The 27,702-nt window shown below is 46.9% G+C and overlaps 2 protein-coding genes and 1 non-coding gene across 3 annotated transcripts in view; 2 read left to right on the top strand and 1 right to left on the bottom strand.

Moving 5' to 3' along the window:
• LOC135516575 (exportin-T-like) overlaps window positions 1–7,763 on the bottom strand; it is a 58,900-nt gene extending 51,137 nt beyond the window's left edge. Inside the window, 1 exon segment of the mRNA XM_064940926.1 lies at window positions 7,609–7,763. The gene's annotated coding sequence lies outside the window, so the exon portion shown is untranslated.
• A 463-nt stretch (window positions 7,764–8,226) lies between these two features.
• LOC135515590 (large ribosomal subunit protein eL20) lies at window positions 8,227–13,675 on the top strand. The gene is made up of 5 exons (XM_064939210.1): window positions 8,227–8,297; window positions 9,314–9,493; window positions 10,944–11,073; window positions 11,897–12,006; window positions 13,518–13,675. Exons 1-5 carry the CDS (start codon window positions 8,280–8,282, stop codon window positions 13,608–13,610), a joined length of 531 nt encoding a protein of 176 aa, XP_064795282.1. The 5' UTR covers window positions 8,227–8,279; the 3' UTR covers window positions 13,611–13,675.
• On the top strand, window positions 9,044–9,178 carry LOC135516609 (small nucleolar RNA SNORA68). The gene has a single exon (XR_010451956.1). It is a non-coding gene; the product is annotated as a small nucleolar RNA SNORA68 (small nucleolar RNA).
• Window positions 13,676–27,702: the final 14,027 nt, after the last annotated feature.

Here is a 27,702-nt window from a genome sequence, read left to right as displayed (position 1 = left end):
ACCCCAGTTCCCCGGCGGCTAACCCCAGTTCCCCTGCTGTACCCCTGCGGCTAACCCCAGTTCCCCGGCGGCTAACCCCAGTTCCCCGGCGGCTAACCCCAGTTCCCCTGCTGTACCCCGGCGGCTAACCCCAGTTCCCCGGCGGCTAACCCCAGTTCCCCTGCTGTACCCCGGCGGCTAACCCCAGTTCCCCTGCGGCTAACCCCAGGTTCCCCTGCGGCTAACCCCAGGTTCCCCTGCGGCTAACCCCAGGTTCCCCTGCGGCTAACCCCAGGTTCCCCTGCTGTACCCCTGCGGCTAACCCCAGTTCCCCTGCGGTACCCCTGCGGCTAACCCCAGGTTCCCCTGCGGCTAACCCCAGGTTCCCCTGCGGCTAACCCCAGTTCCCCGGCGGCTAACCCCAGGTTCCCCGGCGGCTAACCCCAGGTTCCCCTGCGGCTAACCCCAGGTTCCCCGGCGGCTAACCCCAGGTTCCCCGAATGCGGCTAACCCCAGGTTCCCGGTACGGCTAACCCCAGGTTGTGCGGCTAACCCCAGGTTCCCCGGCGGCTAACCCCAGGTTCCCCGGCTAATAATGTTCCCCCGGCTAACCCCAGTTCCCCGGCGGCTAACCCCAGTTCCCCGGCGGCTAACCCCAGTTCCCGGCGGCTAACCCCAGTTCCCCTGCGGCTAACCCCAGTTATAATGGCGGCTAACCCCAGTTCCCGGCGGCTAACCCCAGTTCCCGGCGGCTAACCCCAGTTCCCCGGCGGCTAACCCCAGTTCCCCGGCGGCTAACCCCAGTTCCCCGGCGGCTAACCCCAGTTCCCCTGCGGCTAACCCCAGTTCCCCTGCGGCTAACCCCAGTTCCCCTGCGGCTAACCCCAGTTCCCCTGCGGCTAACCCCAGTTCCCCTGCGGCTAACCCCAGGTTCCCCTGCTGTACCCAGTAGCTAACAGTTACACAACACATAGGTAGCATGATGCAACATGGACAATATTTCTAATCAGTTAAGTACACAGATAACATAACAGGTGCAGCGAATGCTTGTCTTTCTAGCTCCAACAGTACAGTAATATATAATGCTTGTGTTTCTAGCTCCAACAGTACAGTAATATATAATGTTTATAACAATACACACAAATCCCTAAATTAAAAATAAACGTCAGAACGAGCAATGTCAGAGTCCGTAATATAAATATTTATAATGGTGTGTTTAAACATTTTTTAAATATATTTTAACACCTTTATTCAACCAGGTAGGCCAGTTGAGAACAAGCTCTCAATTACATGACATGGCCAAGATAAAGCAAAGCGACACAGACAACAACACAGAGTTACACGTGGACCACACAGAGTTACACATGGACCAGACAGAGTTACACAGAGTTACACGTGGACCACACAGAGTTACACAGAGTTACACGTGGCCCACACAGAGTTACACGTGGCCCACACAGAGTTACACAGAGTTACACATGGACTACAGAGTTACACATGGACCAGACAGAGTTACACATGGACCACACAGAGTTACACATGGACCACACAGAGTTACACAGAGTTACACGTGGACCACACAGAGTTACACGTGGACCACACAGAGTTACACAGAGTTACACGTGGACCACGCAGAGTTACACAGAGTTACACGTGGACCAGGCAGAGTTACACAGAGTTACACGTGGACCACACAGAGTTACACAGAGTTACACGTGGACCACACAGAGTTACACGTGGACCAGGCAGAGTTACACGTGGACCAGGCAGAGTTACACGTGGACCAGGCAGAGTTACACGTGGACCACGCAGAGTTACACGTGGACCACGCAGAGTTACACGTGGACCACGCAGAGTTACACGTGGACCACGCAGAGTTACACGTGGACCACACAGAGTTACACGTGGACCACACAGAGTTACACAGAGTCACACGTGGACCACGCAGAGTTACACAGAGTCACACGTGGACCACGCAGAGTCACACGTGGACCACGCAGAGTCACACGTGGACCACGCAGAGTCACACGTGGACCACGCAGAGTCACACGTGGACCACGCAGAGTCACACGTGGACCACGCAGAGTCACACGTGGACCACGCAGAGTCACACGTGGACCACGCAGAGTTACACGTGGACCAGACAGAGCTACACGTGGACCAGACAGTTAGTCACACGTGGACCAGAAAGTAGATGAATACAAAAAGTGAACAGCAGTAGTTGTACAGGATTTGCCTTGACTAGAATACAGTATATACACACACGAGTAAAACAGTATGGAAACATGATTAAAGTGACCAGTGGTAGCAGGCTAGAGTACCGGGGGATAACAGGCTAGAGTACCGGGTGGCAGCAGGGTAAAGTACCGGGTGGCAGCAGGGTAGAGTACCGGGTGGCAGCAGGGTAGAGTACCGGGTGGCAGCAGGGTAGAGTACCGGGTGGCAGCAGGCTAGAGTACCGGGTGGCAGCAGGCTAGAGTACCGGGTGGCAGCAGGCTAGACCGGGTGGCAGCAGGCTAGAGGGTGGCAGCAGGCTAGAGTACCGGGTGGCAGCAGGGGTGGCAGCAGGCTAGAGTACCGGGTGGCAGCAGGCTAGAGTACCGGGTGGCAGCAGGCTAGAGTACCGGGTGGCAGCAGGCTAGAGTACCGGGTGGCAGCAGGCTAGAGTACCGGGTGGCAGCAGGGTAAAGTACCGGGTGGCAGCAGGGTAAAGTACCGGGTGGCAGCAGGGTAAAGTACCGGGTGGCAGCAGGGTAGAGTACCGGGTGGCAGCAGGCTAGAGTACCGGGTGGCAGCAGGCTAGAGTACCGGGTGGCAGCAGGCTAGAGTACCGGGTGGCAGCAGGCTAGAGTACCGGGTGGCAGCAGGCTAGAGTACCGGGTGGCAGCAGGGTAAAGTACCGGGTGGCAGCAGGGTAAAGTACCGGGTGGCAGCAGGGTAAAGTACCGGGTGGCAGCAGGGTAAAGTACCGGGTGGCAGCAGGCTAGAGTACCGGGTGGCAGCAGGCAGAGTACCGGGTGGCAGCAGGGTAAAGTACCGGGTGGCAGCAGGGTAGAGTACCGGGTGGCAGCAGGGTAGAGTACCGGGTGGTAGCAGGCTAGAGTACCGGGTGGTAGCAGGCTAGAGTACCGGGTGGCAGCAGGCTAGAGTACCGGGTGGCACCAGGCTAGAGTACCGGGTGGTAGCAGGCTAGTAACAGTGACTAAAGTTCAGGGCAGGGTACTAGGCGGAGGCGAGTGGTGACTAACAGTCTGATGGCCTGTAGATACAGTGCCTTGCGAAAGTATTCGGCCCCCTTGAACTTTGCGACCTTTTGCCACATTTCAGGCTTCAAACATAAAGATATAAAACTGTATTTTTTTGTGAAGAATCAACAACAAGTGGGACACAATCATGAAGTGGAATGACATTTATTGGACATTTCAAACTTTTTTAACAAATCAAAAACTGAAAAATTGGGCGTGCAAAATTATTCCAAAAACAATTAGACCGATACTAAAAATGTTGCCGGCCTTTTAAGCCTGAAAGTTAAATAGTTAACACACACGCGTATGCAGAGGTCTAAGGCACTGCATCTCAGAGCAAGAGGCGTCACTACAGTCCCTGGTTCGAATCCAGGCTGTACCACATCCGGCCGTGATTGAGAGTCCCATAGGGCGGCTCACCATTAGCCCAGTCTGGGTTTGGCTGAGGTAGGCAGTCATTGGAAATATTAATGCGTTCTTAACTGACTTGCTAGTTAAAGAAAGGTTACACACACACACACACTGACCATAAAGTGAATTTGTTGGCATTTACGCATGTCCCCATTACCAGTGAAAACATAATCAATACCTGTTTCTTTCACTTACTTGCTGTGCTGTTTGGTTGTTCAGTCATTTCATTCTCAACCAGGATTGCTACGGAACGCCGTCGGGGTTGTTGCTAAGGAACGCCGTTGGGGCCGTTGCCACGGAACGCCGTCGGGGCCGTTGCCACGGAGCGCCGTTTGTATTTAACATGTCAATTAAGCTTGTTGACCAATCAGGACCTGAATATGACTGCATATCATATAATTTAACGCATTAATAAATTTTCTACGTAGTTATTACACATTGATTAGACGATCCCTCGTATTTCATATATCACAACGATTCATCGTTGCTGTGATGCTGGTCAAGTTGTCTCGCGCACCTACAGTGCTGGTCATTTCAAAAAGCTAGCTAGCTCATGGATGCAAACAATGTTCTTCCCCAAAAACAACAATCTGTTTCAGTAGCTATAGATATCTGACTAACTATAAAGCTAGGTGTCATCATCTAAAATAACCAACAGATAGTTCTTATTTGATTAATGGTAGTCGGACCCATCTATGTGAAGCTAGCCACAATAAAGATTAGGCACAATAGTGGAATTTGCAGTTTGCCTTCAAAATAAAAGCATGGCATAATTGTACTATTTGTATTCATTTGCATCCCTGTCAATGACATACTTTTAATCTGAATGCAAACTGCAAATTCCACTATTGTGCCTAATCCTTATTGTGGCTAGCTTCACAACACATAACCCGGTCCATTCGATCCTCACTAGCCAGATGAAGCTAGCTGGCTGCTTATAACACTAGCTTTGGGCAACAGGGTTAAGTAGCTGGCTGGCTATTTATTTTCATGAACTGAAGTTCAATTTCAATAGCCGAACAACAAGTGGCAACCTAGCTAATACTTACTCACAAGGATTCCTAAATAATTGCTTAGAATAATGAAAGTGGCTGCAGTTTCTACTGGTCATTTTTGTTCAGACTGGTTGTATTGGTGCTAGCTAGGCACCAAGCTAAAGCTAGCTAGGTACTAAGCTAAAGCTAACTACCCCAGAAGTTGCGGTCAAACAAATGATGCTTTATCACCAACGCGGTATTGACAACACATCGTTCGTGGCCGGTGTTTGATTGGTTGCAGACTTCTTTGTACAGCTTTGACAGAGCTGCTGTATCTTTTTGACACGCAAAGACCCTTAAACGGCGTTCTGTAGTATGTATGTATATATGTCGTGAAGCTAATAACAGTGACACTATTACTGTGTAACTCCGGTAGGGCAACATCTGAAAAATATCACATTTGGTAGTGTGTACCGGTGCTCGACCAGTCCGCGAAAGCCAACATCACCCACGACAGAGAACGATTGATTGTCAAGGGGAATGAACTCCATTATCTTGGTGTTAGTGGATTTCTCCTTTTGAGTTGTCTCGCTGAAATTCTTATTCTTTGAAATGACTGCTGGACTTGTTGACTGGTTGATCCACACAGCAGACATTGTGGGCGAGGTTAGGAATGCCATTTTGCACGTTTGCAAAAATCTACTTGGCGTCATTATGTCATGCATCTTCTTTATATAGCTACGCACATTAGCTTTGACATCGGTTTTGCACATCAGCGTTAAACTAGACATCTGGCCGATATTAATGTTGGCATTTTTAGCCCGATTACGATATGTTACGATCGTGCCTCCCTAGTGGCAACTGCTCGGCATCTGACCATAAAGCGCTAGAGGGTAGTGTGTACGGCCCAGTAAATCACTGGGGCCAAGCTTCCTGCCATCCAGGAATTATATAATAGGCAGTGTCAGAGGAAGGCCCAAAAATTGTCAAAGACTCCAGTCACCCAAGTCATAGACTGTTCGCTCTGCTACTGCACAGCAAGCAGTACCAGAGCGCAAAGTCTCGGACCAAAAGGCTCCAGAACAGCGTCTACCCCCCCAAGCCATAAGACTGATGAACAATTATTCAGACTATTTACACCACCATTTGTTTTTACACTGCTGCTACTCACTGTTTATTATCTATGAATAGTCACTTCAGCCTCATTTTTAAAGTCATTTTCTTGTGTTACTTTTTGATTTTATTTAATACTTTAGTTTATTTGTAAGTAGCATTTCACGGTAAGGTCTACTACACCTGTTGTATTCAGCATTTCACTGTGAGGTCTACTACACCTGTTGTATTCGGCACATGTGACAAATAAAAATGGATTTGCTGTAGATGCCCTGGGGGGCAGGCAGTGTGCCCGCGGTGAAGACCACACCACCTTCTGGAGAGCCCTGCGGTTGAGGACGGTGCAGGTGCCGTACCAGGCGGTGATACAGCCCGACAGACAGGATGCTCTCAATGGCGCATCTGTAAAAGAATGTGAGGATCTTATGGGCTGGGCCATGCCTAATTTCTTCAGCCTCCTGGAGGTTGAAGAGGCAGTCGCTGTGCCTTCTTCACCACACTGTCTGCGTGAATGGATCATTTCAGGTTGTCAGTGATGTGCTGAGGAACTGGAAACATCTTCACCCTCTCCACTGTGGCCCCTCGATGTGGATGGGGGCGTGATCTCCCTGTTGTCTCCTGAAGTCCACAATCAGCTCCTTCCGTTATGTTGACGTTGAGGTAAGAGGTTATTGTCCTGGCACCACTCCGCCAGGGCCCTCCCCTCCTCCTCGTAGGCTGTCTTGTCATTGTTGGCAAATCAGCACTACCACTGTTGTGTCATCAGCAAACTTGATGATTGAGTTGGAGACGTGCACGGCCAAGCAGCACAGGAGGGAATCCAGCACCCAGTTACATAGGGCAGGGCTCAGAACCAGGATCCCGAGCTCAGTGATGAGCTTGGAGGGCACTATGGTGTTGAAAGCTGCGCTGTAGTCGATGAACAGCATTCTTACATAGGTATTCCTCTTGTCCAGATGGGTTAGGGCAGTGTGCATGCGACGGCCATTGAGTCATCTGTTGGGGCGGCACACAAATTGTAGAGGGTCTAGGGATTCAGGTAAGATGATCCTTAACTAGTGGGTCTAGGGCTTCGGGTGGTATGATCCTTAACTAGTGGGTCTATGGCTTCAGGTATGGTGATATGATCCTTAACTAGTGGGTCTAGGGCTTCGGGTAAGGTGATATGATCCTTAACTAGTGGGTCTAGGGCTTCGGGTAAGATGATATAATCCTTAACTAGTGGGTTTAGGGCTTCGGGTAAGATGATATAATCCTTAATTGGCGTCAAAGCACTTCAGGGTGACAGAAGTGAGTGCAGTGGGACGATGGTCATTTAGTTCAGGTACTTTTGCCTTCTTGGGTAAAGGAACAATGGTGGACATCTTGAAGTAAGTGGGGTAGGGAGAGACTGAATCCGTCCGTAAACACTCCAGCCAGCTGGTCTACACATGCTCTGAGGACGCGGGATGCGGTCCGGGCCGGCAGCCTTGCAAGGGCTAATAAACTATTTTGACTTAGATGCCGGTTACCTAGTATTGACTAACGTTAACTAGCTAGCGGCTGGACAGTTGGCACCGAAATACCGACTGGTCAGCCACTCCTCATAAAAAGTTGCCCTTGTGTGTGTTGTGCTGGCTTGGTCGCATAACGTTAGCTGGATATCTAACTAGTTTAATTTAAATGAAACAAGGTAACAACGATAATTACAGGTTTTATACTTGTATTGTCAAAACGTCACAACATCAAATTAACGTTAGAGCTACGGCAGACTGTTTTTCCTCCGGTATCATCAGCACACGTTTACCGCACATTGAGCCACCATAACGCTCCCGGTGAAAGACTCCCGAGGCCCGTTGAACAAAGTCAATTCAGAAGTAAACCGATATTTTATAATATCTCACCTTATTGCTATACTTTTATCTTCATCGTCTCCGTCCGTCAGTACATCCCTAAATCGTCAGGAATTACCCAAAAAAAGCACTTCAAGTTTGTCTGTTTAGCTCGGCTAAGGGTTCAGAACAGGAATTTCAGGAGTCGATTTCTTGCGGCGTGTCGATTCAACGGAACCGGAAACGTCACATTTTCGTAGGGGTCATGACCACAGGAAGAAGTTCTCCCCTCCAAATTATTTTATCTTTAATAAAACGTTTTTTTTTAAAATAAACGTAATTTCCTTCACGACAAGCCTGTGGCTCGATATATGTTTTTTTGGGGAATCCCTCTTCTGATAACAATTTCATAAATGTTTTGAAAGGGAATATTTGACTATTCTGACAGATTGATTAGATAAATCTTATTTATTAGATATGAGGTGGTCCTACTCCTTCTACTCTCTGATACAGTCAAAGATTGACTGTCGTTGACAATGTCAAAGATACTGATAAAATTATACCTTAAAATATAAATAAACATTCATAAAAAAAAATAATTATTGAGTTATTACAGCTTATAAACGCTCTGGACGGCGAACCAATCAGAGGAAGCGTTTGATCCCGCCCCTTTTTGTACTTCACATCCGGAGTCTCCGCCCTACTACTTCCTCTTTCCCAGTTCGCAGTCAGCGAGAGACACCATGAAGGCGTCTGGCACAGTATGTAAAATAGTTTATTCAACCTTTTTAAATCACAGAAAGCCAGTTATATAGACAGATTTGAGCACATATTGCTTCAATCGTTTGAATTATGTAGTCACATGATGCTAAATTTATATAAATAGTTCAATTTTTTTCGGCTTTAAAAAGCTGAAGCCTCCGCGGCTGCAACATGGCGTCCACGTTTGAGATTTTGGACCATGTGGGCCCATAGAGAAACTGCAGCTAGCTAGGAAAATATGTGGCAACAGTGAACCAAACAAATATGCCCGTCTTATGTATTTAGCCACCTACAAACAATTTGTCTTCTGTACACTTCTTCTCAAAGCGTGTTAAAATGTCCGCGAAGTGCTAACTAACATGTAGATTGCTAACTTTAGTAAGCTAGTTGCCACATACCTGCCCAGGCGTAGGCCGCGTTGCTGGTCGGCTAACTTGGCCAGTTAGCGAATACAAATACACATCTCGTAGCTAATTATCCTCTCTAGACATGTTATCACCCCATCCTGTTTCTCAATCCCGAAACAAGTAATTAGTTGGGTTGTTAACTGGAAGTAGTTGTTAGCTATAACAAGCTAGTGCCATTCAGAACTGTAAAATATCAAAGTTAGCAGGCTAAGATTGGCTGGCTACCAAGCTAAAGACATTGCGCCTGGTACATGAAGCAAACGTAATGTTAACATCCTTGCAGTTGACTGCAGGAAATGTCATGCATTGTATTCATTTCATTTAGATTTACGAATTGCAATGCACCCTAACCCAAAGGCCATATCAAATAAATGGTATGATCTTGTCAGGTGTGCTAAAATCAACATGATGTACCTTGTCGCCTTTCTCTGATGCTGATGTGCCGTTGAAAGTGAATCCAAGGTTCAACATTTTAGTACATGTGTCTTATCCAGTATCCATCATAGTCTTTAAGTTAGCAACTGGTATATATGGACAGCTTGTATTGTCCTATGGACATTGTATTGCACGTTACTCACATTTCTTCTTCTCCTGCTCCATCCACACAGCTTAGGGAGTACAAAGTCGTTGGGCGCCTCCTGCCCTCGGTTAAGAACCCCACCCCTCCTCTCTACCGCATGAGGATCTTCGCTCCTAACCATGTGGTGGCCAAGTCTCGCTTCTGGTACTTTGTCTCCCAGCTGAGGAAGATGAAGAAGGCCAACGGAGAGACAGTCTACTGTGGTCTGGTAGGTAACACAGGGGACAGGGTGGGATGGGGGTAACAAATCAACTGCAAATAATCACCAGTATTGAATGCATATGTTCTTTAATGTGTTTTCTATTTACTGAGATTTCATTATGTGCAAATAAACTATTATGGAAATGGATGGTGCCAGTGGTCTGGCTGGAAGTTAGTATTACTGTTGCACACACAACCGTGAAGTAGTTTAAAGACACTGCCCTTTAAAGAGACATTACAGGAGAAAAGAAACCGTTGATGCGTTTGACCGGTATTTGATTTTTTTTTAACATACAAATCTATCGCTGCATCGTTTGTCTGTTGGTCCTCTCCTGTAGAAATGAGCCGTTTTCAGGGTAAACATGAGTAAATGCTATGCATGTACACCAGTGTTGGCACGATACCTGAATTTAGACTTAGCTACCTGCTTGCTGGTGCCTGAATAATGGCACCTGATCCAGATGGAGGAACTCAGCCACTGTTCATCTTTTATTTTATTTAGTTACTTTTTACTTTTATTTAACTAGGCAAATCACTTAAGAACAAATTATTATTTACAGTGACGGCCTACACCGGCCAAACCCGGACGATGCCGGGCCAATTGTGTTGTGGGTGACGCACAATGAATCAATCATACATTCAATTTGATTTGATTGATCTTTTTGTAGATTAGTAAAAACTCAAATGTTAATCATTTACTTGAAAGGAGCATTTCTAGATAAACAAATTAAATCGAGATGTAGACACGGTCTTATTCACGGTACAGGGGAATGCGGACCAAGGCACTCTTCATGTAATTCATTAAAATACCTTTTATTAGTATGGCATGTTCACTAGAAATGTTTTTTTTTAAACCGATGTGTTTCTGCTGCATTGAGTTATTCAGCTTGTTTTGAGCTGATTTCACGGGGCTACAGATCCCAGACCAACAATCCCTTCTGTTTAGGACGAGTATTGCACTGATAGGCTTGAACCTCTCAATCGCGTGAGACCCGTTTGACGGAATGTAACCAAATCCTTGTACTGGACCGATTTTTTTTTTTTTTTTTTTTTTTTTTTTTTTTATATATTTTTTTGTATCGGGAAAAGTAGATAATTTTCAGTATACCGTGCAACCCGAACGTCCCTCTGCCATTTCTGATTAAGTCAGGTTAAACCTTACAGAATGGGACAACTTCCTGTCTGCCAATTAGGTGTCAGTCAGGAAGTTGTTTCGTTCTGTACGGTTGAACCTGTCAGTCAGTTAGGTGTCAGTCAGGAAGTTGTCTCGTTCTGTATGGTTGAACCTGACGGTCAGGAAGTTGTTTCGTTCTGTACGGTTGAACCTGTCTGCCAATTAGGTGTCAGTCAGGAAGTCGTCTCGTTCTGTATGGTTGAACCTGACGGGTCAGGAAGTTGTTTCGTTCTGTACGGTTGAACCTCGTCTAATGAACTGTTATTTCCCCCACCTCTCTCAGGTGCACGAGAAGACTCCCCTGAAGGTGAAGAACTTTGGCATCTGGTTGCGTTACGACTCCCGTAGCGGAACCCACAACATGTACCGAGAATACAGAGACCTGACCACCTCTGCAGCCGTCACCCAATGCTGTGAGTATGTCCCAGTGTGGCCCCATGTCCTGCAGTCTGTCTGACAGTCTGGAGAACACTGGACCGTCACCCAGTGCTGTGAGTATGTCCCAGTGTGGCCCCATGTCCTGCAGTCTGTCTGACAGTCTGGAGAACACTGGACCGTCACCCAGTGCTGTGAGTATGTCCTGCAGTCTGTGTGACAGTCTGGAGAACACTGGACCGTCACCCAGTGCTGTGAGTATGTCCCAGTGTGGCCCCATGTCCTGCAGTCTGTCTGACAGTCTGGAGAACACTGGGTTTAACCCATTGATGCATTGGACAGCCGTTTTTAAGATCTGTGATCATTATTAGATGGTTCCTCATGATAGATGTTTAGTAAAACAGCTTGTGGCTGCTGTAGATCCGTCCCAGGAGAACGGAGAGTGAATTTAGAGTTAATGGTGTAAACGGGATCTTGATCTTAAAGGAGATTATCTCTACTGTAACCTAGAAGCTTGATGTTGCCATCTAATACTGAGATAGGAAGTTAGCAAACCAGATGTCATTTACTCAGTACATCTTAGTTAGCAGCTACACATGCTCATGGAAGTGAAACCAACGTTCTACAGTCCACCCTTAAAAGCTTTGAGACATGAACCTAATCTGCCCCCCCCCCAAAGTGTCCGCTCAGCAGACCTGAAATTAAATGAGTGAGACGTTGCTTAATTTGCCCTCCTAAAGGTCTTGATAAATCTTTCTTGGGGGGTAAATACTAACTTGGCCAGTCTTCCAGGAGGGCAGTTGGGTGTGGTTGTCACTTGCTGTGTTTTTGTTATTCTGATGTCTTGTCTGTGTTCTCCAGATCGTGATATGGGCGCTCGCCATCGTGCCCGTGCTCACTCCATCCACATCATGAAGGTCCAGGAGATCGCTGCCAATAAATGCCGCAGACCTGCAATCAAGCAGTTCCACGTAAGTCAACTCACATCGTATATCATCCACCCGAGGTCAGACTGTTCTCTGTGCTGCCGCACGGTACCGGGTCTAGGTCAGACTGTTCTCTGTGCTACGGTACCGGGTCTAGGTCAGACTGTTCTCTGTGCTACGGTACCGGGTCTAGGTCAGACTGTTCTCCGTGCTGCCGCACGGTACCGGGTCTAGGTCAGGCTGTTCTCTGTGCTACTGCACGCGGTACCGGGTCTAGGTCAGACTGTTCTCTGTGCTACGGTACCGGGTCTAGGTCAGACTGTTCTCTACGGTCCCGGGTCTAGGTCAGACTGTTCTCTATTTAAAATATATATAAAACCTGCCAGACAAAACACCAGATTTCTCTTCCAGATTTAAAGTTCCTGGTCTTAAACCCTGGTGTGTTTTTGAATCTGGCTCCATGCTGATGTTACAGCCTGTGAAATTAGTATGGTGTTGTAATTTCAATGGATGATTGGCAAAACTGTTTTTCCCCTCTTTATCAAACCTCTCCCCCCCTGCCACCTTAAGGCACATTCTATATATTTCTACTTGATTTTAAAATGATTGTAGTTATGATGACTAGGTTTCTGCTGTTCAAATAAACCCAGCTAGTGTTAGCATGGCGGCTGTGTGCCTTGTTTTCTTAATGGAAATGCTAGGAGCTCAGATGCAATCGCTGAACGTTGTTATTCAGTTATTGTATCTTAGCGCCTCCTTTTGAGTGTGTGTGTGGCTCTCCTTTTGAGTGTGTGTGTGTGGCTCTCCTTTTGAGTGTGTGTGTGTGGCTCTCCTTTTGAGTGTGTGTGTGTGGCTCTCCTTTTGAGTGTGTGTGTGTGGCTCTCCTTTTGAGTGTGTGTGTGGCACTCCTTTTGAGTGTGTGTGTGTGGCTCTCCTTTTGAGTGTGTGTGTGTGGCTCTCCTTTTGAGTGTGTGTGTGTGGCTCCTTTTGAGTGTGTGTGTGTGGCTCTCCTTTTGAGTGTGTGTGTGTGGCTCTCCTTTTGAGTGTGTGTGTGTGGCTCTCCTTTTGAGTGTGTGTGGCGCTCCTTTTGAGTGTGTGTGTGTGTGTGGCGCTCCTTTTGAGTGTGTGTGTGTGTGGCGCTCCTGTTGAGTGTGTGTGTGTGTGTGTGGCGCTCCTGTTGAGTGTGTGTGTGTGTGTGGCGCTCCTGTTGAGTGTGTGTGTGTGTGTGGCGCTCCTGTTGAGTGTGTGTGTGTGGCTCTCCTGTTGAGTGTGTGTGGCTCTCCTGTTGAGTGTGTGTGTGTGTGTGTGTGTGGCTCTCCTGTTGAGTGTGTGTGTGTGTGTGTGGCTCTCCTGTTGAGTGTGTGTGTGTGTGTGTGGCTCTCCTGTTGAGTGTGTGTGTGTGTGTGTGTGGCGCTCCTTTTGAGTGTGTGCGTGGCGCTCCTTTTCGTTTTAGTGTTCTTCTCCGACTAACCAGCACCTCGCCTCATTTCTTCTGCCCGTCAGATGACATGACAGCATGTCTTTGCCTAAAACATCTCCTCTTGTCCTCTCCTCAGGACTCCAAGATCAAGTTCCCCCTGCCCCACAGGGTCCTGCGTCGTCAACACAAGCCCCGCTTCACCACCAAGAGACCAAACACCTTCTTCTAAAGAAAATAACCTCTGTTTTCACTTTGTGCGGGACAATAAAATTTCTAATTGTAGAAAAGAAGCCATTTTGTTTTTGAGTTTAATTTTTTACGTGTTTGGCTAAGAATTGATTTTGTGATGCTTCCGACATGCAAGTTTGAAGTGAATGAAAGGCCTAGTTTCTCTGAGTCTTGAGTTAGATTGCATAATGCTTTGCAGGAGGGGGGGAAATGGTTGTCAGTGGATATTATCTGAAAAGTTATTAATTAACTTTCAGAAATGTGAAGAGAGAACATTTGGACCATCGCCACAGATTTGCTACAAAACAGCCCCTAATTATGGCTTTATAATGACCATTTAGATAGATTATGCGTTGCATATGAGTGCCGATCAATATATGAAGGATAAAAATTACCACATAATAACATGGTTGGCTCATCTGGACCGCATGTAGGTTGTAATATGAGTTGGCCTGGAAGAGGCCATTTTTTACCCCCCTTTATCCAGTAGAAGCTCACATTTCAAGAGTCTTGCGTTTTGTTCTAAAATGACAAGTAGTTTCACACCACTAATATTTGTAAAGCAAGAGTTCTTGCGTTTTGTTCTAAAATGACAAGTAGTTTCACACCACTAATATTTGTTAAGAAACCATACCCATAACATGTGTTATGTTTGCTGTGTATTTAAATGCTTTATATTTTAAATGTATTTCGTTGTTTTGTGACACACACACACTTTCCACATGTCCACTTCCTGTAAGTTGGCGCCATCTCGTGGCTCGAGCGCGTGGTTGTCTGGGGTACCGCGGTCATAGATGTTTAACTGTCATGACGGGGATTTCGTTAAAGGTTAAATACCTGGCAAAGCTTCAGGTAAGTTTGGTAACCGTCAATTCGGTAAAATTAGCAGGAAAAGTTATTCTCAATTCGGTAAAAATGAGCGGGGAAAGTTATTATCAATTGGAATTGTGTTAAACTGACAGCGGATGAGACTAAATCTGAGGTAAATATTTTTTTTGCTCAACTCCATAGACCTCAAGTCCAATGTCACATCACATGCTGTCCGGTGTCAGTTTTGTTCCATTCTAACGTGCTTTTAGGTTGTTGGCTAATGTGTCAGACATGTCGGCTGACTTGCAATATGAATGGATACATTTTCAACAATCTCATATGGGTACCGGAGGCCTACGGATATCGGTGACCGGTCAATGCACAGACATGCTAAAGGCATACGGTGTTGTCAGAGAAGAGAGGAGAACACACACATTGTTGCTCAGTGACAGATGAAATGTAATACCAGTTTAATACAGGTTTCCAAGTGGTTTCAGATGGCATGGTCCTGACAGATCCCCTTGGAAAGCCCTTCTGAAACAAAAGTAAGGCCATGGATCAGAAAACCAGTCAGTATCTGGTGTGACCACCATTTGTCTCATGCAGCGCGACACGTCTCCTTCGCATAGAGTTGATCAGGCTTTTGATTGTGGGATGTTGTCCCACTCCTCTTCAATGGCTGCGCTAAGTTGCTTGATATTGGCAGGAACTGGAACACGCTGTTGTACACGTCGATCCCAGACATGCTCAATGAGGTGACGTGTCTGGTGAGTATGCAGGCCATGGAAAAACTGGGAAATTTTCAGCTTCCAGTAATTGTGTACAGATCCTTGCAAATTGGGGCCGTGCATTATCACGCTGAAACATGAGTTGAGGTGAGGTGATGGAGAATGAATGGCACGACAATGGGCCTCAGGATCTAGTCACGGAATCTTTGGGCGTTCAAATTGCCATTGATAAAAATGCAATTGTGTTCGTTGTCCATAGCTTATGCCTACCCATAACCCCACCGCCACCATGGGGCACTCTGTTCACAACGTTGACATCAGCAAACCACTTACCCACAGGATGCCATCCACACTGTCTGCCATCTGCCCGGTACAGTTGAAACCGGGATTCATCAGTGAAGAGCACACTTCTCCAGCGAGGCCAGTGGCCATCGAAGGTGAGCATTTGCCCACTGAAGTCGGTTACGATGCCGAACTGCAGTCAGGTCAAGACCCTGGTGAGGACGACGAGCACGCAGACGAACTGACGGTTGCTGGCTGACTGTACCAGAAATTATTTTGTTGTGCAAACCCACAATTTCATCAGCTGTCTGGGTGTCAGGTCGATCCCGCAGGTAAAGAAGCCGGATGTCGGGGTCCTGGGTTGGCATGGTTACACGTGGTCTGTGGTTGTGAGGCCAGTTGGATGTTCTGCCAAATTCTCTAAAACGTTAGAGGCGGCTTATGGTAGAGAAATCAACATTCGATTATCAGGCAACAGCTCTGGTGGACATTGCTGCAGTCAGCATACCAATTGCACGCTCCCTTAAAACTCGAGACATCTGTGGCATTGTGTTGTGTGACAAAACTGCACATTTTAGAGTGGCTTTTTATTGTCCCCAGCACAAGGTGCACCTGTGTAATTGTCATACTGTTTAATAAGCTTCTTGATAAGCCTCACCTGTCAGGTGGATGGATTATCTTGGCAAAGGAGAAATGCTCACTAACAGGGATGTAAAAAAAATTGTGCCGAAAATTTGAGAAATACACTTTTTGTGCATATGGAATATTTCAGGGATTTTTTATTTCATCTCATGAAACATGGGACCGACACTTTTACCTGTTCAATTTCTATTTTAGTTTAGTGTATGTGTCACCAAACCAAGCAGTGTTGACGTTCCTTTTTCAGATAAAGCTTCACCCTGCCAGTGTGGGGGGAGGTTTGTTACTCATTCACCCTGTCAGTGTGGGAGGAGGTCTGTTACTCCTTCACCCTGTCAGTGTGGGAGGAGGTCTGTTACTCCTTCACCCTGTCAGTGTGGGAGGAGGTCTGTTACTCCTTCACCCTGCCAGTGTGGGGGAGGTCTGTTACTCCTTCACCCTGTCAGTGTGGGAGGAGGTCTGTTACTCCATCACCCTGTCAGTGTGGGAGGAGTTCTGTTGTTACTCCGTCACCCTGTCAGTGTGGGAGGAGTTCTGTTACTCCTTCACCCTGTCAGTGTGGGAGGAGTTCTGTTACTCCTTCACCCTGTCAGTGTGGGAGGAGGTCTGTTACTCCATCACCCTGTCAGTGTGGGAGGAGTTCTGTTGTTACTCCATCACCCTGTCAGTGTGGGAGGAGTTCTGTTGTTACTCCGTCACCCTGTCAGTGTGGGAGGAGGTCTGTTACTCCATCACCCTGTCAGTGTGGGAGGAGGTCTGTTACTCCTTCACCCTGTCAGTGTGGGAGGAGGTCTGTTACTCCTTCCTGTCAGTGGGTTACTCCTTCACCCTGTCAGTGTGGGAGGAGGTCTGTTACTCCTTCACCCTGTCAGTGTGGGAGGAGGTCTGTTACTCCTTCACCCTGTCAGTTCTGTTACTCCTTCACCCTGTCAGTGTGGGAGGAGGTTCTGTTACTCCTTCACCCTGTCAGTGTGGGAGGAGTTCTGTTGTTACTCCTCACCCTGTCAGTCACCCTGTCAGTGTGTGGGAGGAGGTCTGTTACTCCTTCACCCTGTCAGTGTGGGAGGGAGTTACTCCTTCACCCTGTCAGTGTGGGAGGAGTTCTGTTACTCCTTCACCCTGTCAGTGTGGGAGGAGTTCTGTTACTCCTTCACCCTGTCAGTGTGGGAGGAGTCTGTTACTCCTTCACCCTGTCAGTGTACTCCTTCACCCTGTCAGTGTGGGAAGATTCTGTTACTCCATCACCCTGTCAGTGTGGGAGGAGTTCTGTTACTCCTTCACCCTGTCAGTGTGGGAGGAGTTCTGTTGTTACTCCGTCACCCTGTCAGTGTGGGAGGAGTTCTGTTACTCCATCACCCTGTCAGTGTGGGAGGAGGTCTGTTACTCCTTCACCCTGTCAGTGTGGGAGGAGTTCTGTTACTCCTTCACCCTGTCAGTGTGGGAGGAGTTCTGTTACTCCTTCACCCTGTCAGTGTGGGAGGAGTTCTGCTGTTTATCCCGTGTCACATCAACCATCAGGAGGTGGAGCCAATCTGCCTCCCAAATGGCCTCCTAATCCCATGTGTCCTGGTCAAAAGTAGTGCACTATATAGGGAATAGGGTGCCCTGGTCAACAGTAGCGCACTATATAGGGAATAGGGTGCATTGGCCTTGGTCAACAGTAGGGCACTATATAGGGAATAGGGTGCAATGGCCCTCGTCGACAGTAGGGCACTATTTAGAGAATAAGATGCATGGGCCCTGGTCAACGGTAGGGCACTATATAGGGGATAGGATGCCATATGGGACAGCGTATTGGCCTCGGTGTAGACTTCTTTCGACTGCTCGAAAAATCACACTCAGTTTGTTTAAAACATTTTTGAAGCTGAAACTGATTCTCTATTTTTCTCTTTTGTCGATTGAAGCCTGTTTATTTAAAGGCTTTTTAAACCAGATCCATGAGACCTTGTTGAAAACCAATCCACTCACACCAACTCATTTTGATCGGCTACGTTTCCCACAGCCTGGTGGTGGTGGTGGGGGAGGGGGGCAGGTAGGACGAGGCCAGAGAGTGAGACTACGTCTGCCTTGGCAGGATATCCTTTGAAACAATAATCCCGGGTAATTTCTCTGGTAGGGAGCGGCCCTCCGTTCATCTAATCTACCAGATGTTTCCCACGCTACTTTGAGATGAGGGCACAGTGATTTCCCTGCTGGGTAGCTGTCCGACTCCGGCCGGCTGAACCTCTCTCTCTCTCTCGCTGTCTCTCTCTCGCTGTCTCTCTCTCTCTGTCTCTCTCTCTCTCTCTCTCTCTCTCTCTCTCTCTCTCTCTCTCTCGCTGTCTCTCTCTCTCTCTCGCTGTCTCTCTCTCTCTCTCTCTCTCTCTCTTTCTCTCTCTCTCTCTCTCTCTCTCTCTTTCTCTCTCTCTCTCTCTCTCTCTGTCTCTCTCGCTGTCTCGGTCTGTCTGTGTTTGAAATACGTCCGACAGTGTTTCCAAACCCTCACCTGGAATATTGATGACTAGACTCATGGCTCTCTGTCCTCCTGGACTGTTATTGAGATGATGTCCTGTACTTGGCCCAGCAGTCTGGCCATAGATTTAGGGGTCTGGCTGATCTGTAGACTTAGTTTAATCAGCAGTCTGGCCATATATTTAGGGGTCTGGCTGGTCTGTAGACTTAGTCTAATCAGCAGTCTGGCCATAGATTTAGGGGTCTGGCTGGTCCATAGACTTAGTCTAATCAGCAGTCTGGCCATAGACTTAGGGGTCTGGCTGGTCTGTAGACTTACTCTAATCAGCAGTCTGGCCATAGACTTAGGGGTCTGGCTGGTCTGTAGACTTAGTCTAATCAGCAGTCTGGCCATAGACTTAGGGGTCTGGCTGGTCTGTAGACTTAGTCTAATCAGCAGTCAGGGGTCTGGCTGGTCTGTAGACTAATCAGCAATAGACTGTAACAGCAGCAGGCAGTGTAGAACCCACTGCCCAGCATTTTCCTCTGAATCATAGACGACAGAAATTACATTACACTCCAGCACAAGGAACTTACACAGTCATTGGCTCGTTATAGTCTATTCCAGATTGATGTCAGTTGGCTTGAGTTGAGGCGTATGAATACAGAGACACGGACTGAGGTGAAGTGTCCCTAAGTACTGGTAACCGAGCAGAACAGTGGAGTAGTTCGGTCTGACACGTCTGTGGTGGGGTCTATTTAAATGGGTCACGCAAATCAAATCAAATGTATTTATATTTATAGAGACCTTTTTTTCTTCTTTTTTTTACATCAGCAGATGTCAGAAAGCGCTTATACAGGAACCCAGCCTAAAAACCCCAAACAGCAAGCAATGTAGAAGCTCCTGTCCTGTCACCCCTCCTCGGTTTCTCCTCTCCTGTCCTCTCCTTTTCTCAGTAGTCTGTTCCCAGTTCTCCACTAATTATTTATCCGGTCCTGTTTTCCCAACCAGCGGGAATGACCGGCTCCCTCAGAATTCCAGCCAGTTTGGAAATTGGATCAAGCGTCCGCCAGAGGCCTTTGTGTGTTCAGCTTCCTGCCTGTCAAAATAAGAGTAGTTTATTTGTCCGTAGAGGTGCTTTACAGAAACCTTTTATAGCTACATTAGAGAATGTTGGCCTTCCTGTCAGCCCAGATACAGTATGTTGGTTAACCTGTCTAACTCTTCACTGCTGTCTGCCTGTCAGCCCAGATACAGTATGTTGGTTAACCTGTCTGTCAGCCCTGATACAGTATGTTGGTTAACCTGTCTGTCAGTCCAGATACAGTATGTTGGTTAACCTGTCTGTCAGTCCAGATACAGTATGTTGGTTAACCTGCCTGTCAGTCCAGATACAGTATGTTGGTTAACCTGCCTGTCAGTCCAGATACAGTATGTTGGTTAACCTGTCTGTCAGCCCAGATACAGTATGTTGGTTAACCTGTCTGTCAGTCCAGATACAGTATGTTGGTTAACCTGTCTAACTCTTCACTGCTGTCTGCCTGTCAGCCCAGATACAGTATGTTGGTTAACCTGTCTAACTCTTCACTGCTGTCTGCCTGTCAGTCCAGATACAGTATGTTGGTTAACCTGTCTGTCAGCCCAGATACAGTATGTTGGTTAACCTGTCTAACTCTTCACTGCTGTCTGCCTGTCAGTCCAGATACAGTATGTTGGTTAACCTGTCTGTCAGCCCAGATACAGTATGTTGGTTAACCTGTCTAACTCTTCACTGCTGTCTGCCTGTCAGCCCAGATACAGTATGTTGGTTAACCTGTCTAACTCTTCACTGCTGTCTGCCTGTCAGTCCAGATACAGTATGTTGGTTAACCTGTCTGTCAGCCCAGATACAGTATGTTGGTTAACCTGTCTGTCAGCCCTGATACAGTATGTTGGTTAACCTGTCTAACTCTTCACTGCTGTCTGCCTGTCAGCCCAGATACAGTATGTTGGTTAACCTGCCTGTCAGCCCTGATACAGTATGTTGGTTAACCTGTCTGTCAGTCCAGATACAGTATGTTGGTTAACCTGTCTAACTCTTCACTGCTGTCTGCCTGTCAGCCCAGATACAGTATGTTGGTTAACCTGTCTCACTCTTCACTGCTGTCTGCCTGTCAGCCCTGATACAGTATGTTGGTTAACCTGTCTAACTCTTCACTGCTGTCTGCCTGTCAGCCCAGATACAGTATGTTGGTTAACCTGCCTGTCAGCCCAGATACAGTATGTTGGTTAACCTGTCTAACTCTTCACTGCTGTCTGCCTGTCAGCCCAGATACAGTATGTTGGTTAACCTGCCTGTCAGCCCTGATACAGTATGTTGGTTAACCTGTCTGTCAGTCCAGATACAGTATGTTGGTTAACCTGTCTGTCAGCCCTGATACAGTATGTTGGTTAACCTGTCTAACTCTTCACTGCTGTCTGCCTGTCAGCCCAGATACAGTATGTTGGTTAACCTGCCTGTCAGCCCAGATACAGTATGTTGGTTAACCTGTCTAACTCTTCACTGCTGTCTGCCTGTCAGCCCAGATACAGTATGTTGGTTAACCTGCCTGTCAGCCCAGATACAGTATGTTGGTTAACCTGTCTAACTCTTCACTGCTGTCTGCCTGTCAGCCCAGATACAGTATGTTGGTTAACCTGTCTGTCAGCCCAGATACAGTATGTTGGTTAACCTGTCTGTCAGTCCAGATACAGTATGTTGGTTAACCTGTCTGTCAGCCCAGATACAGTATGTTGGTTAACCTGTCTAACTCTTCACTGCTGTCTGCCTGTTAGCCCAGATACAGTATGTTGGTTAACCTGTCTAACTCTTCACTGCTGTCTGCCTGTCAGCCCAGATACAGTATGTTGGTTAACCTGCCTGTCAGTCCAGATACAGTATGTTGGTTAACCTGTCTGTCAGCCCTGATACAGTATGTTGGTTAACCTGTCTGTCAGTCCAGATACAGTATGTTGGTTAACCTGCCTGTCAGTCCAGATACAGTATGTTGGTTAACCTGCCTGTCAGTCCAGATACAGTATGTTGGTTAACCTGCCTGTCAGTCCAGATACAGTATGTTGGTTAACCTGCCTGTCAGTCCAGATACAGTATGTTGGTTAACCTGCCTGTCAGCCCAGATACAGTATGTTGGTTAACCTGTCTAACTCTTCACTGCTGTCTGCCTGTCAGCCCAGATACAGTATGTTGGTTAACCTGCCTGTCAGCCCAGATACAGTATGTTGGTTAACCTGTCTCACTCTTCACTGCTGTCTGCCTGTCAGCCCAGATACAGTATGTTGGTTAACCTGTCTAACTCTTCACTGCTGTCTGCCTGTCAGCCCAGATACAGTATGTTGGTTAACCTGCCTGTCAGCCCAGATACAGTATGTTGGTTAACCTGCCTGTCAGTCCAGATACAGTATGTTGGTTAACCTGTCTGTCAGCCCTGATACAGTATGTTGGTTAACCTGTCTAACTCTTCACTGCTGTCTGCCTGTCAGCCAGATACAGTATGTTGGTTAACCTGTCTGTCAGCCCAGATACAGTATGTTGGTTAACCTGCCTGTCAGTCCAGATACAGTATGTTGGTTAACCTGCCTGTCAGTCCAGATACAGTATGTTGGTTAACCTGTCTGTCAGCCCTGATACAGTATGTTGGTTAACCTGTCTAACTCTTCACTGCTGTCTGCCTGTCAGCCCAGATACAGTATGTTGGTTAACCTGCCTGTCAGCCCTGATACAGTATGTTGGTTAACCTGTCTGTCAGCCCTGATACAGTATGTTGGTTAACCTGCCTGTCAGCCCAGATACAGTATGTTGGTTAACCTGTCTGTCAGCCCAGATACAGTATGTTGGTTAACCTGTCTAACTCTTCACTGCTGTCTGTCTGTCAGCCCAGATACAGTATGTTGGTTAACCTGCCTGTCAGCCCAGATACAGTATGTTGGTTAACCTGTCTAACTCTTCACTGCTGTCTGCCTGTCAGCCCTGATACAGTATGTTGGTTAACCTGTCTAACTCTTCACTGCTGTCTGTCTGTCAGCCCAGATACAGTATGTTGGTTAACCTGCCTGTCAGCCCAGATACAGTATGTTGGTTAACCTGTCTAACTCTTCACTGCTGTCTGCCTGTCAGCCCAGATACAGTATGTTGGTTAACCTGCCTGTCAGCCCAGATACAGTATGTTGTTTAAACCTGCCTGTCAGCCCAGATACATTATGTTGTTTAAACCTGCCTGTCAGCCCAGATACATTATGTTGTTTAAACCTGCCTAACCCTCATTTGTATCCTAAGATTGTCTTGCACAAAATGTTTACATGTTAGGTGTATTCCTGCTTGGTGAACATATACTCAAATTGCAATGTATTTTGAAAACCGTGTACGAGACCAGGGATCATCAACAAGATTAAAACTTCAACAGGATCGGTGGGTCCCCTGAGGGATGGTTGAGCTAACGTAGGCTAATGAGATTAGCATGAGGTTGAGCTAACGTAGGCTAATGAGATTAGCATGAGGTTGAGCTAACGTAGGCTAATGAGATTAGCATGAGGTTGAGCTAACGTAGGCTAATGAGATTAGCATGAGGTTGAGCTAACGTAGGCTAATGAGATTAGCATGAGGTTGAGCTAACGTAGGCTAATGAGATTAGCATGAGGTTGAGCTAACGTAGGCTAATGAGATTAGCATGAGGTTGAGCTAACGTAGGCTAATGAGATTAGCAACAAGAACATTTCCCAGGACATAGACATATTTGATATTGGCAGAAAGCTTACATTCTTGTTAATCTAACTGCACTGTCCAATGTACAGTAGCTTTTACAGTGAAATAATACCATGCTATTGTTTGAGGAGAGTGAACAGTTACGAATTTAAAGTTATTAATAAACAAATTAGGCACATTTCGGCAGTCTTGATACAAAAGTTTGAACAGAAATACAAGTACGCTGCTGCCATCTAGTGGCCAAAACCTAAATTGCACCTGGGCTGGAATAATACATTATGGCCTTTCTCTTGCATTTCAAAGATGATAGAACAAAAAAATACCAAAAAAACGGTTGTTTTTTTCTTTGTATTATCTTTTACCAGATCTAATGTGTTTTATTCTCCTACATTCCTTTCACGTTTCCACCAACGTCAAAGTGTTTCCTTTCAAATGGTACTAAGAGTATATGCATATCCTTGCTTCAGGGCCTGGCAGTTAGATTTGGGGATGTCATTTTAGGGTCGAAAATGGGGGGAAAAACGGGGCGGATCTTTAAGAGGACCAATTTTGTCTTGAGTGGATGGTCAGGGGGCCGGAACATAATTACAAATATCTGTCGACTTCAAATTCACCGCAAAATGACCAAACAGACTAAAACATAATCATTTCAAACCTTGCTTATCCACGATCACATGTACCGTATCTCTCTGTTATGTGTGGGAATACTGTAGAACACATTTTTAAAAAGTAACATCAATTGGAGCTGATTTGCTGATGTTTTTACAGTCTATGTTCAACAATATAAAAAAAAAAATCAATTATTTTTTCTCAGAAAACTTGGGATGGCCAAATAAAATGACTTGCGTGCTGTCAGTGAGGGAACCCTGTACTAGGCACACGGTAATGAGAGAGAGAGGTGGTACTTTGTCTTTGGGAACTATGTTATACCAATTTATACCAGGGTTGTTTTGGTTGGTTATGGAATTTATACCAGGTTTTTTTTGGTTGGTTCTGGAATATATACCAGGGTTGTTTTGGTTGGTTCTGGAATTTATACCAGGGTTGTTTTGGTTGGTTATTGATTTTATACCAGGGTTGTTTTGGTTGGTTCTGGAATTTATACCAGGGTTGTTTTGGTTGGTTATTGATTTTATACCAGGGTTGTTTTGGTTGGTTCTGGAATTTATACCAGGGTTGTTTTGGTTGGTTATGGAGTTTATACCAGGGTTGTTTTGGTTGGTTCTGGAATTTATACCAGGGTTGTTTTGGTTGGTTCTGGAATTTATACCAGGGTTGTTTTGGTTGGTTATGGAGTTTATACCAGGGTTGTTTCGGTTGGTTATGGAATTTATACCAGGGATGTTTTGGTTGGTTATGGAGTTTATACCAGGGATGTTATGGTTGGTTGGATGTTCCAGCTTAGAGAGCTGTCTTGCAGTCGTCCTCCCGTCTCTGCCCAGCCGTCCCCACAGTGTTTGAATCATAACGTCAACACGGCCCTGCGTGTGTACGTTTGTGCGTGTGTGTGAAAGAGAGAGAGAGAGAGAGAGAGAGAGAGTGTGTGAGAGAGAGTGTGTAGTGTATGTGTGTCTCTACTCCTGCTTAAGGTCTCTCAGCCCCTCAGCTTATGGCCAAACCAAACTTGTCATGTTGCAAAACCCAGCGGTGTGAATTATTTTAATGGTTCTGCTGGAAGCCAAACTCTCCTCCTCGCCACATTCCTCTTCTTTTGGAAACGTTTATCATTTGTAATTGAATTTCAAATCGAATTTATGATGAGAAGTGGCAATTTGTTGACACTTCAGCTTCGCTGTGAGGAGAGGAGCGCCACGTAGTGCTGTCCCGCCCCTGGAGGGAGTTACAGAAGAATAGAGAACGAGAGAGGGGAGAATATATAGCTGCTGTATTTGGGTCTGCTGTGGACCTCGGCCCTCCTTTAAAAATATAACATTGGTACCAAAGAAATGAAGAGGTCTAATTTATCGACATGGGCTTCAGCCTCAGGCCTGTCTCTTGTACCTTAAAAATAGAGAGACAGGGGTTGTCTTCACTCATAGACAGGGGTTGTCTTAGCTCAGAGACAGGGGTTGTCTTCACTCAGAGACAGGGGTTGTCTTCACTCAGAGACAGGGGTTGTCTTCACTCATAGACAGAGACAGGGGTTGTCTTCACTCATAGACAGAGACAGGGGTTGTCTTCACTCATAGACAGAGACAGGGGTTGTCTTCACTCAGAGACAGGGGTTGTCTTCACTCAGAGACAGGGGTTGTCTTAACTCATAGACAGGGGTTGTCTTAACTCATAGACAGAGACAGGGGTTGTCTTCACTCAGAGACAGGGGTTGTCTTAACTCATAGACAGAGACAGGGGTTGTCTTAACTCAGAGACAGGGGTTGTCTTAACTCATAGACAGGGGTTGTCTTAACTCAGAGACAGGGGTTGTCTTCACTCAGAGACAGGGGTTGTCTTCACTCAGAGACAGGGGTTGTCTTCACTCAGAGACAGGGGTTGTCTTCACTCAGAGACAGGGGTTGTCTTAACTCATAGACAGAGACAGGGGTTGTCTTAGCTCATAGACAGGGGTTGTCTTCACTCAGAGACAGAGACAGGGGTTGTCTTGAGACAGAGACAGGGGTTGTCTTGAGACAGAGACAGGGGTTGTCTTGAGACAGAGACAGGGGTTGTCTTGAGACAGAGACAGGGGTTGTCTTGAGACAGAGACAGGGGTTGTCTTCAGACAGAGACAGGGGTTGTCTTCAGACAGAGACAGAGACAGGGGTTGTCTTCACTCATAGATAGAGACAAGGGTTGTCTTCACTCATAGACAGCTTGCCAGCATATGGACTCCAGGGATGACATCTCTGTCAATAGTCGAAGCCAAAGGAGGCCATTTACTTAGGCATGCCATGAGAGGAGGGAGGCCCTATGGGTTCTGACTGGGTCATATAAGGCCCTATGGGTTCTGACTGGGTCAATGGGGTCGTGCTCTCTGTATGAGGCCATCGTGATCATTGCTGCTGTACTTTAATAGTTTTTACAGGAATCAAGTCAAGACACTGCTGTCTGTCTGCTGTCTGGTACCCAGAAATCCCTGCAACATTGACCACTCTGTGGGAGAATAATCCTATTCCCTGTATAGTGCTCTACTTTTGACCAGTGAATAATGGTGAAGTGGTGTATGGTGGACAGTAACAGAGGAGAGGAGGTGCAGGACAGTAATCAGTCTGTCCCTAGAGGAGGTGCAGGACAGTAATCAGTCTGTCCCTGGAGGAGGTGCTGGACAGTAATCAGTCTGTCCCTAGAGGAGGTGCAGGATAGTAATCAGTCTGTCCCTGGAGGAGGTGCAGGACAGTAATCAGTCTGTCCCTAGAGGAGGTGCAGGATAGTAATCACACTGTCCCTGGAGGAGGTGCAGGACAGTAATCAGTCTGTCCCTAGAGGAGGTGCAGGATAGTAATCAGTCTGTCCCTGGAGGAGGTGCAGGATAGTAATCAGTCTGTCCCTGGAGGAGGTGCAGGACAGTAATCAGTCTGTCCCTAGCGGAGGAGCAGGACAGTATTCAGTCTGTCCCTAGAGGAGGTGCAGGACAGTAATCAGTCTGTCCCTAGAGGAGGTGCAGGACAGTTATCAGTCTGTCCCTAGAGGAGGAGCAGGACAGTATTCAGTCTGTCCCTAGAGGAGGTGCAGGACAGTAATCACACTGTCCCTGGAGGAGGTGCAGGACAGTAATCAGTCTGTCCCTGGAGGAGGTGCAGGACAGTAATCAGTCTGTCCCTGGAGGAGGTGCAGGACAGTAATCAGTCTGTCCCTAGCGGAGGAGCAGGACAGTATTCAGTCTGTCCCTAGAGGAGGTGCAGGACAGTAATCAGTCTGTCCCTAGAGGAGGTGCAGGACAGTTATCAGTCTGTCCCTAGAGGAGGAGCAGGACAGTATTCAGTCTGTCCCTAGAGGAGGTGCAGGACAGTAATCACACTGTCCCTGGAGGAGGTGCAGGACAGTAATCAGTCTGTCCCTAGAGGAGGAGCTGGACAGTAATCACACTGTCCCTGGAGGAGGTGCAGGACAGTAATCAGTCTGTCCCTGGAGGAGGTGCAGGACAGTAATCACACTGTCCCTGGAGGAGGTGCAGGACAGTAATCAGTCTGTCCCTAGAGGAGGTGCTGTACAGTTATCAGTCTGTCCCTAGAGGAGGTGCTGGACAGTAATCACACTGTCCCTGGAGGAGGAGCTGGACAGTATTCAGTCTGTCCCTAGAGGAGGTGCTGGACAGTAATCACACTGTCCCTGGAGGAGGTGCAGGACAGTTATCAGTCTGTCCCATCATTTTGGTTCACATAGGATGTAACTGTACATCTAACATGGTGATCAACGTCGACACTATATTACATGAGTTTTATGGACATGTGAAAGACACATTTGGACTCTCTTGTGTTTGGCTTGCTCATATGACATATTTATTCTCATCCTCATTGTCTCATCTTTC

Source organism: Oncorhynchus masou, chromosome 27 (genome assembly GCF_036934945.1).
Source record: "Oncorhynchus masou masou isolate Uvic2021 chromosome 27, UVic_Omas_1.1, whole genome shotgun sequence".
NCBI classification, from domain to species: Eukaryota; Metazoa; Chordata; class Actinopteri; order Salmoniformes; family Salmonidae; genus Oncorhynchus; species Oncorhynchus masou.
Note: the sequence above shows the minus strand (reverse complement) of the source record. Positions and strands in the feature narration are given on the sequence as shown.

Excerpts from the sequence above, each read along its gene's own strand:
- LOC135515590 (XM_064939210.1), top strand. Across the intron at positions 9,494-10,943 it reads AGACAGTCTACTGTGGTCTG|GTGCACGAGAAGACTCCCCT; the intron begins GTAGGTAACACA and ends CACCTCTCTCAG. Across the intron at positions 11,074-11,896 it reads TGCAGCCGTCACCCAATGCT|ATCGTGATATGGGCGCTCGC; the intron begins GTGAGTATGTCC and ends TGTGTTCTCCAG.